Raw genomic sequence first — 10,549 nt, 5'->3', positions numbered from 1 at the left:
CCAAAGCATAGAAGTAAATCAACAACACGAAAGTTCCTGTCCTGGATGGAGACGGTCTCTCAAGGGTGCTGTCATGAGCTCATGGAAAAGTGATTACCGGTGAGTGTAATCTTACATTTTTGATGGGAGAAAAAGGCCTCACAGTTTTTTTTTATCTCCCATTAAAAAAAAGCATTATCCCTTCATACAGCTGATCAGCGAGGGGTGCAGGGTGATGGCCCCCTACTAATCTGATATTGATGACCTGTCTTGAAGATAGGTCATCAGTATTAAACCAGTGCTCAACCCCTTTTAAAGGGAATCTGTCACCCTGATTTTGGACCATTATCAACAGCAATACATGTGTAGTCCTGCAGATATGGAGCCCACATCACTATTCAGAGCTGCACTGATGTAGAGGGACGTGCCCAGGAAGGGCCCAATCACATGCAACTATTGGGGAGGGAAGCCGCCCCGGCAACTGGACAAATGTGTCCACTTGTGGGCACATCAAAGGCAGAGGGGAGCACGCCCCCCTAGTTTGAATACGGTGGCGGTGGAGCGCTTATCAGTTGAGCGGCCCCACCTGACAGCGAGAGTCATCCTCTGGACAATAAGCAGAAGTGAGGATCATCCCCTGGACGGGCAAACCCCTAGATGATGGGCATACCTGACAAAGTAATCCTTTCCTTACCCCCGAGACAACAAATAATAACCCATTCCTGCCCTACAATACCTTCTGGGCATTGGGCGAGACTTCGGGTAATAACTTCATAAATTGATTTCTACTGTAAAAAAAACATTTCCGAACTCTGGTTCGGTTCCAAGGTACCACCTGGAACCAAACCCGAAGTTCGGGAAATGTTTTTTTACAGTAGAAATTCAATTTATGAAGTTATTACCCGAAGTCTCGCGAGACTTCGCAAAGTTATAACTTCAGCTCATCGGAGCCAATACATTCTAAGGCCGAATGCACAGGGCCGTGAGTGGTCCGTGGTATCCCAGCCTGGATTCCAGCTGACAGCAGGAGCGCACAGTATCATTGGTTGCTATGACGCCGTGCGCTTCATGCTGCCACTGCACTACAGTAATACACTCGTATAGATCATACCAGTGTATTACTGTAGTGCAGCGGAGGCATGAAGCGCACGGCGTCATAGCAACCAATGACACCGTGCGCTCCTGCTCTCAGCAGGAATCCAGGCTGGGATACCACGGACCACTCACGGCCGTGTGCATTCGGCCTAATACTGTACTGAGCGCTCGCTTTGTGCAGTATTGAAACAAAGTTGTATGCGAATTGACTGGCAGCCACCCAGGACTGTAGCCACCACAGATATAAGGGAATGATCTGCACCTGTTTTGTGTTTAGAGCCGCACCCGGCTTTGGCTCAAAACCACTGAGAGAAATCGCTGACCGAACACTGACTGTGTGAATGAGGCCTCCTCCACACTTCCGTTTTTCCCAGATGTGGGGACGTTAGAAGGCTTAGGCCTCTTTCACACGGGCGTCATGTTTTTTGCCCGGATAAGATGCGGGTGTGTTGCGGGAAAATGCGCGATTTTTCAGTGCGAGTGCAAAACATTGTAATGCGTTTTGCACTTGCGTGAGAAAAATCGGCATGTTTGGTACCCAAACCCGGACTTCTTCACAGAAGTTCAGGTTTGCGTTAGGTGTTCTGTAGATTGTATTATTTTCCCTTATAACATGGTTATAAGGGAAAATATTAGCATTCTTAATACAGAATGCATAGTACAATAGTGCTGGAGGGGTTAAAAAAAAAATAATAATAATTTAACTCACCTTAATCCACTTGATCGCGCAGCCCGGCTTTTCTTCTGTCTTTTTCTTTGCTGTGCGCAGGAATAGGACCTTTGATGATGTCACTGTGCTCATCACATGGTCCAATCACATTGTTCATCACTATGGTGAGGGACCATGTGATTGGATCATGTGATGTGACGTCACCACAGGTCCTTAGCCGGCAGCTCAACATTACAGAAGAAGACAGAGATCCGCAACTACTAAGTGGACTCGGTGAGTTAATTATTTATTTATTTTTAACCCCTCCATCACTATTTTGCTTTGCATTCTGTATTCAGAATGCTATTATTTTCCCTTATAACCATGTTATAAGGGAAAATAATACAGATCGGGTCCCCAGCCCGATCGTCACCTAGCAACCAGGCGTGAAAATCGCACCGCATCCGCACTTGCTTGCGGATGCTTGCGATTTTCACGTAGCCCCATTCACTTCTATGGGGCCTGCGTTGCGTGAAAAACGCAGAATATAGAGCATGCTGCGATTTTCACGCAACGCACAAGTTATGCGTGAAAATCATCGCTCGTATGCACAGCCCCATAGAAATGAATGGGTCAGGATTCAGTGCGGGTGCAATGCGTTCAACTCACGCATTGCACCCGCGCGGAATACTCGCCCGTGTGAAAGGGGCCTTAGAAGTTTAGAAGCAAATCTTGAAATTTTTCTGAAAATTTCCAAAATCCACTTTTTAATGACAAGTTCAGGTCTGAAGTCACTTTGTGAGGCTTACATAATAGAAACCACCCAAAAATGACCCCATTCTATAAACTACACCCCTCAAGGTATTCAAAACTGATTTTACAAACATTGTTAACTCTTTAGGTGTTCCACAAGAATTATTCGAAAATGGAGATGAAATTTCAGAATTTCACTTATTTGGCAGATTTTCCATTTTAATCAGTTTTTTTCACTAACAAAGCAAGGGTTAACAGCCAAACAAAACTCAATATTTATTTCCCTGATTCTGTAGTTTACAGAAAAAACCCCATATGTGGTCGTAAACTGCTGTACGGGCACACGGCAGGGCGCAGAAGAAAAGGAACGCCATATGGTTTTTGGAAGGCAGATTTCACTGGGATAATTTTAAGCTGCCATGTCACATTTGAAGACCCCCTGATGCACCCCTAGAGTAGAAATTCCAAAAAATGAGCCCATTTTGGAAACTACAGGATAAGGCCTCATGCACACGACCGTTGTTTGGGTCCGCATCCGAGCCGCCGTTTTGGCGGCTCGGATGCGGACCCATTCACTTCAGTGGGGCCGCAAAAGATACGGACAGCACTCCGTGTGCTGTCCGCATCCGTGGCTCCGTTCCGCGGCCCCGCTAAAAAAATATAACATATCCTATTCTTGTCCACGCTTTGCGGACAAGAATAGGCATTTATATTGCCGGCGCCCGTTCCGCAAATTGCGGAAGGCAACAAGGGCGGCTTCCGTTTTTTTGCGGATCCGCGGTCGTGTGCATGAGGCCTAAGGTGCCAGTTTTATTAGTGCTATTTTTGGGTACATATAATTTTTGGTTGCTCTATAGTACACTTTTTGTGAGGCAAGGTAACAAAAAACAGCTGTTTTAGCAACATTTTTATTTTTTGTTATTAACATTAAAAGATCATGTTTTAGTGTCTCCATAGTCTTATTTTTTGGGCGATTGTCTTAGGTAGGGGCTCATTTTTTGCGGGATGAGGTGACGGTTAGATTGGTACTATTTTGGGGGGTATATGCCTTTTTGATCGCTTGGTGTTGCACTTTTTTAAGTCCATCTTTTGAGGGTGGCCTCAAAAGATGGACTTAAAAACCTTGCCCCAGGTCACGCTAAGCCACGCCCCCTCCCTCTCCACAGCCGACAACGGCCACCCTACCCTACCTGCCCCCGTAACTGTGACCTCCACAGCACTCTGCGCCCTTAACAGTGTCGCCCACAGCGCCCTGACCCTTTAAAGCTGACCTTCAGCAGTGAAGAAAAATGGCTGGGTTGTTATGGAAACCTGGAGTAAAACTGTGTGTATGTGGAGACTAAGGGCCTGCGAGCTTCTATTGGCTGATAAGGGACATGTGACCGTGTGTATGGCAGTTGGTATATGAAGAGAAAGACTTGCAGGCTTCTATTGGCTAGTGCATTTTTGGGGGAATATCTCAGGAAAGGTACATCCTAAAGAGCTGAGACCTGGTCTAAAACCTTCCCGGACACCTGCTGTACCTGTGTGGCAAATTTCGTGATTGTAAATGCGACGGTGCGGATTCCTTTAGCGGACATAGACACACATACACTAAGCTTTATATATAGTAAAAGAATTGACTGTAGACTTTGTAGTGTGTAATAAATCTACCTTTTTATCATTAGATGGTGTACAGTCACAGTTGTAGGCTTAGTCCAAGCACGCACGCACGTTAGGATACGTAAGGGAATATAGCGTAAGTAAGGAGGCAGAGGCAGTAGAAGCAGCTTCATATTAATTCTTAATATTCAGGATGGATATCGATCATTAATATTTTCCTATTACAACTGAAATCCATTGTCTGGACTCCTGTGCAGGCGAGGAGGCGTCTGCTCCATGATGTTACCACAGCCGTCCGGACGGTTTATTTCTGCGCAGGACTGAGGAGCTGTAGGAAAATAGTGACATGGACTCCTCATGTATTACTTCAGATAGTAGTCCAAAATTTAGCTGACACGTTCCCTTTAAAATAGGGGAAAATTACTTTTATTTAAGAAAGAGTGGCAAAAACTAAATTTGGTCAAACCACTGGTGGTAAGCCACGCTGCTTCCGGGTGTTGGGAAAGCTGCATCCAGGGTGCCACGTAGGTCACCATTACATGGATTTCTGCCCACAAACCACGCACTTCTGGTTTCATTGGGAAATCCACCTGTGTATTTTCCGGCAGATTCTAAGTCCATATTGCGGGTAAAGAGAGAATTATTTTCCTGCCACATTTAAACCGTTATCTTTCCATGTAGCAGACAATGCACAACTACACGGATATGAAGGTTCAGCCACAGGCGCCCTCTACGGCCCACTTTGGAGTACTGTGTACGGAGAGCGCCAAGGCTCAATCGCGCACAGTCATACACGTGGTGAGGAGCGGCTTCCGGTTCCGGGGTCACTGGGCGGTATGCTTCATCCTCATTGGTAGACGCTGGACGTAGCGTAGGTCGGCACCACAGTAACGCTGCCCGCAATGGAGGCTCTAGAACCTGAAATCGTCCTGCCGGGCCGCAGTACGCGGAATGAAGATGGCGGCGCGGGCCCGGCGGTGTGCGCGCTCTGCCTGTCCGCTCCCGCCAAATACACGTGTCCGCGGTGTAACGTCCCCTACTGCAGCCTGCCGTGTTACAAGGGGGCCCGGCACTCGGACTGCTCCGAGCTCTTCTACCGGGACTCGGTGCTGCAGGCTCTGGGGGCCGAGGAACCGGGGAGCAGAGGGAGGAAGCAGGTGGAGGAGATGCTGCTGAAGCTGAGGGAGGAGGAAGAGCAGCAGGAGGAGGAGGAGGAAAGCAGCTTGTGGAGCAGTCTCTCCTGCCAGGAGAAGGAGCATTTCAGCAACTTGATAAAGAGCGGCCACATTGCTTCTCTGGTCCCTCAGTGGAGGCCTTGGTGGGACACCCCTGAGCAGTCACAGCGATGTAAGATCATGATGCTCCGCCATGGAGATCCTCTGCCAACCAGTGGGCAAGAGCATGGCACCCAACAACAGGCCTACCCTGCCCACAGTGACACCCCAGGAATGAAACCTTCGCAAAGTTCTGAGGAAAACAACCAGGAGGTCCCTGAAGAAGCCAGAAGTCCTCCTGAGAAGACTGAGATGGCATCTCATATGGTCAATGGAAGGAAAGACTCTGAAGACTGTTTTCCTACTGAGAATCTAAGTAATGAAGGATCTGCTAAACATGGCCACCATAGGAGCGCTTCACGGGAGGACAGGGTGAAGGAAAGTGAAACACTAGGAAGAGACCCGAGTGTAGATGACACGTCTGTGGTATCGGAGGTCCCGCCGCTTCTCCATTCTATCCCACCCTTGTGCTCGCTGACTCGTAAGTCCTCCCCACTGGTCCGCTTCGCCGTGGTCAATGTCGTTTACAGCTATTCCTTCTCCCTCTTACGACATAACGGCGACCTGAGTGACGATGACATCATGCTGGACTTTATCGGGACCTTGCTGTCTGTGTCTGGCGCTCTCAGTACCACCACGGTGTACCAGTCTACAGCCCATGCCTTGAAGAGTGCTGTGCGAGCAGCCTCTGACCCTTTACTGGGCGGAGATGAAGGTGTCGCTGTTTTGGCAATGGAGGCTACAGGAAAAATTCTTGTGGGTGATGACAGCAAAAGGTATTCCCTGGCCGCTCTCTCCCACTTATACCATTTACTGGGGAAGGTCCGTAAACTGGGGACTGAAGAGAAGGATGTGCGGAAAGGCGCCTTCAATGCCAAGAAAAAATGCTTGTTCCTGGCAGCGTGGGTGAACGAGAATGGAGAGCGTTTGGGCGAACTATCTGCAGAGGTTATGATGGAGTATTATCAGCATCTCAAAGAGGTCAAGGAAGTGGAGGAGATATCAAAAGGACTTCAGAGGGTCTGGAGCGGAAAAAGACCACCAGCCAAAAAGAAACTCATAGAAGAAGTAGAGTGAAGGGTTATGTGGGAATGTATATGACCTACATCCTGGTGATAGAACTGGACCTCTGGAGACATGTCTGTGAGGTCTATGGTGGTTCTTGGGACTCGTTCACATCTGCGCTGAGCTTTCCATTCTTCTGATGCATCACAGGAACAGAAAACTCATAAGTTTTAATCCCCATTTGTTTGAAGGGGTATCAGCCGTGCTTAGTTTGCATCCGTCAGAACAGATAAATGAAAAATAACTAGTCTAAGGGTCCATTCACATTTCAATGGGGCCATGAAATCCGTGGACAGTACATCAAGTGCTATATCCGCATCCGTATGCCTTTTTCATCGCCCTGCACAAAAATTAGAACATATCCTATTCTTGTCCGTTTTGCAGACAAGATTAGGCATTTCTAACTCTGGGTAGAATGTGCGGGACCACAAAATGGATACGGTCATGTGAATGGACCCTTACTTTGTGTCAGTTCCGTCAGACATCAGTTATTTTTGAGAAAAAGTTCAGCCTGCTGTACTTTTTTTTTCTTGTTAAAAATAACTGATGCCTGACAACTTACCCAAACTGATGCACAGTTATTTTCCATTTATCTATTTTTCTGATGAATCAGAGGAATGAAAAGCTCCACATAGGTGTGAACAAGCCCTTAAAGGTGTTTTCTGAGTATTTTTTTTTTTTTTTTTTTACTGATGACCTATCCTATGGATAGGTTATCAGTATCTGATTAGTGGGGGTCTGACACGTGGGACCCCTGTCTATCTGCTGTTTGAGATGGCAGCAGCTCACCTGTGAGCGCCACTGCCTTATCTCAGCTCTGCCTAGGACATGTGATGTCACTTTCATCGATCACGTGGCCTAGGAGCAGCTCAGTCCCATTGAAGTGAATTGGGCTGAGCGCCATACCACGCACAGCCGCTATACAATGTACGGCGCTGTGCTTGGCAAGCTGCGAGAAGGCCGTGGCGCTCACAGGAGCGCTACTGCCTCCTCAAACAGCTGATCGGCGGGGTTCCTGGTGATCAGACAATAATGACCTCTCCTGAGGATAGACCATCAGTAAAAAAAAAATAATAATCTTGGAAAACCCTTTAAAATCCATGACTCTAGTAATGATTTTGTTTAAAGAGGACCTGTTGCCCCAAAATGCAGTGTAATCTGCAGGCAGCATGATCGGAGGAGCGGATTGATAAAACACGTAGGGCTCGTGTTGGGTTTCATACATCTTGGGGGGGGGGGGGCCCTCTGTTCCCAGCTAGAAAGGCTGCCATCATGTCTGGAATACCGACGTGTCGTACAACATAACTGTGACCTGGGGTTTTCTCTGAAAGTGATCCTTTCACATTATTATATTTGTTTTCTTAAATAAAACGCATCTATTTTTTTATCAAATGGCTGCAGTAGTGTTACAGATGTAAGCGGTGTAGGCCGGGGCATTCAGAAACCACTTCACCCGTGCCCAGGACTGTTTGGTATTGCACTTCAGCAACTTAGTAGTACCTTAAAGGGGAACTAAACATTTGTTAAAAAGGGCAGAAGTGCTGCTCGGAGTGCTCTGTTTCTTCAGCTTTTTCCCGCTCTGTTCGCCTTTTCAAGCGTGTGCAGTACGGATCCATGGAAAGTGTATGTGTTACAAAAGCCAAGCAGAGCCAATGAGCGTGGAAGCACCAGGGCTCTGAGCAGAACGTCTGCCCCTTTATTTTTCAATGAGGGGTTTAACAAACCCACAGACCAGAGTGGTGCAGAGAGAAAAAAGAGCATTTGTTTCCTCTGTCAGACAAAACTTTGAAACTGTTGAATGAGGCTCTTCTACCCCAGCAAACAGACTTCCAATGTACAGCTCAAACAATGGCAGCATATGCAGGCGATGCTCCTGTCCCTTCCAATACATGTATTGTAGATGACTAGACCTGCCCACACTGCCATGGTTTTGGTTGTACGTTGGAATCCCAGGAAAAGAGCCCTGGATTCGCTGAAGTGTGTATGTACGTGTGAAACTACACACCCTTTTGTACCAGAGCTAGTAGCAGTGGCTGGTAGAAAGCAGCCATAGATGTCACTGGCACATTCGGCCAGTGGGTAGCGGCTCGGGTGACTTCTATTGCTGCACAGGTAGTTACTGGCGCTGATATGAAAGGAGACATCTTTTCGGCAGAGCATTAGTGCAGATGAGGAGGTAGAGAGGCAGTAGTCATCCTATACAAGGTGAAAGTGTGTGGCAGTGCTAATAGTGGGGAAACAAATAGTATCATGATTGAACTGGGAGCAAAGTTACCCAGGTATAGGGGGCAGGCTGCCGGCATTATTACTGGAGAACTCCTTTAACGCTCTTGTGACACAGACTCACAACATTATAATGATTTATGGTGCTCTGGGTTCCTGCCCACACTCCACTGTAAGCAAATGCAGTCAGTACAGTTCATTACAGCGGACATCAGGTAGGAACCCGCAGTCATATAAGTCATTATAATAATGTGAGTACATGTCATAACAGCAGTGTTCAGGACGGAACATAACGCACACGGAGCATGTTGCCCGAAATTAACACATTAGTCTGAAACTAAAGCAATAACGCCAACCTAGTCATATTCGCCAGCCCATACACAAAACATCACTGCTGTAGTCACTAGAGATGAGTGAATGTCGGATAACGGATCCGTTATGCAGGCCATAGATTTGTATTATGATGGAATCTAAAGGCATTCCGTTATGCATTCCGTCATAGAATTGCGTTATTGTCCGTGGTAAAGGAATCCATAACGCAATTCTGCTTTTACCACCAAACGAAGCGTGAACGAATTTCATAACATGAAATTCGCTCATCTCTAGTAGTCACAATAAAAGGACAATTTTTCTATTAATTAAAAAAAACTTTTTTTTATTGCATTTTCTTTTTTTTTTATTATAGAAATTGTACTCCACAAAAATGTTTTATGGGTTAGATTAATAATCAGAAATATTACTTCAAGCAGCCTTAGTACAGCTGTGTGTAGGAATTTAGTGCCACGAAGGCGATCAGATCCCATCCATCAGGCAGAGTTAGGCTGGGTCTACACGACGACATTTGTCGCACCAATGTCGCGCGACAATTTTTATAATGGTAGTCTATGGTGTCTGGCACTCCCGCCAATCAGCTGTTTGATGAGATGGTGCTCCACGCGAGCGCTGCTTCCTGATCATTACACTTCATCTCCTGTGGAGCGGTGGCGTAGTATAATTACAAGTACTCTCACTATTCACTTGAATGGAGCGAGTACTTGTATTACAATGCACTTCCTAGATGAGCGCAGGCTCCTCTTGAAACAGCTGATCGGCAGGGGTGACGGTTGTCGGACCCCCGCCAATCTGATATTGATGACCTGTCCTGAGTATAGGTCAATATTAACGGCTGGACAACCCCTTTAAGGCCGTATGAATGCAGCCTTAGGCCTCATTCAGACTGTCACAAATCTTATCCCACCGCAGGTCTAATGAGCTAAACTTAATGCATCGTAGATTCTAATGATGCGTTAGTTTGGGTCATTAGACTCTAACGGTCCATTCACACGTCCGTAATTTGGATCCGCATTCGTTCCGCAATTTGCGGACCCATTCACTTTCAATGGGGCTGGAACAGATGCAAATCCACATTTCCTGGATCTGCATTTTCGGGATCTGCATCCGTTTTTTCGGGATTCGTTTTTTCGGGATCCGCAATTTCGTTCCTGGAAAAAATAGAACATGTCCTATTCTTGTCCGCAATTGTGGACAAGAACAGGCATATTCTATTATAGTGTCTGTGATGTGCGGATCCGCAAATTGCGGATCGCACATTGCAGGTGTCCGTGTTTTGCGGATCCGCAAAACACTTATGGACGTCTGAATGGACCCTAAGGCCTCTTGCACACGACTGTATGTATTTTGCAGTCTGCAAAAAACAGATCCGCAAAAAATATGGATGACATCCGTGTGCATTCCGTATTTTGCGGAACGGACCAGCTGGCCCCTAATAGAACAGTCCTATCCGTGTCCGTTATGCGGACAATAATAGGACAAGTTCTATACTTTAGCAGAACAGATATATGGAAACGGAATGCACACGGAGTACCTTCAGGTTTTTTTGCGGACCCGTTGAAATGAATAGTTCCATATA

General features: G+C 46.7%; 1 protein-coding gene across 1 annotated transcript; it reads left to right on the top strand.

Moving 5' to 3' along the window:
• Positions 1–4,815: 4,815 nt before the first annotated feature.
• ZNHIT2 (zinc finger HIT-type containing 2) lies at positions 4,816–7,067 on the top strand. Its single transcript, XM_040410401.1, has one exon. It carries the CDS (start codon positions 4,981–4,983, stop codon positions 6,427–6,429), a length of 1,449 nt encoding a protein of 482 aa, XP_040266335.1. The 5' UTR covers positions 4,816–4,980; the 3' UTR covers positions 6,430–7,067.
• The last annotated feature ends 3,482 nt before the right edge of the window (positions 7,068–10,549 follow it).

The sequence above is a fragment of the Bufo bufo genome, chromosome 10 (assembly GCF_905171765.1).
Source record: "Bufo bufo chromosome 10, aBufBuf1.1, whole genome shotgun sequence".
Lineage (NCBI taxonomy): Eukaryota > Metazoa > Chordata > Amphibia > Anura > Bufonidae > Bufo > Bufo bufo.
The sequence above is the reverse complement of the archived record's forward strand: the minus strand, read 5'-3'. Positions and strand labels throughout refer to the sequence as shown.

Coding starts and splice junctions, on each gene's coding strand:
- ZNHIT2 (XM_040410401.1), top strand. CDS start 4,981: ATGGAGGCTCTAGAACCTGAAATCGTCCTGCCGGGCCGCAGTACGCGG.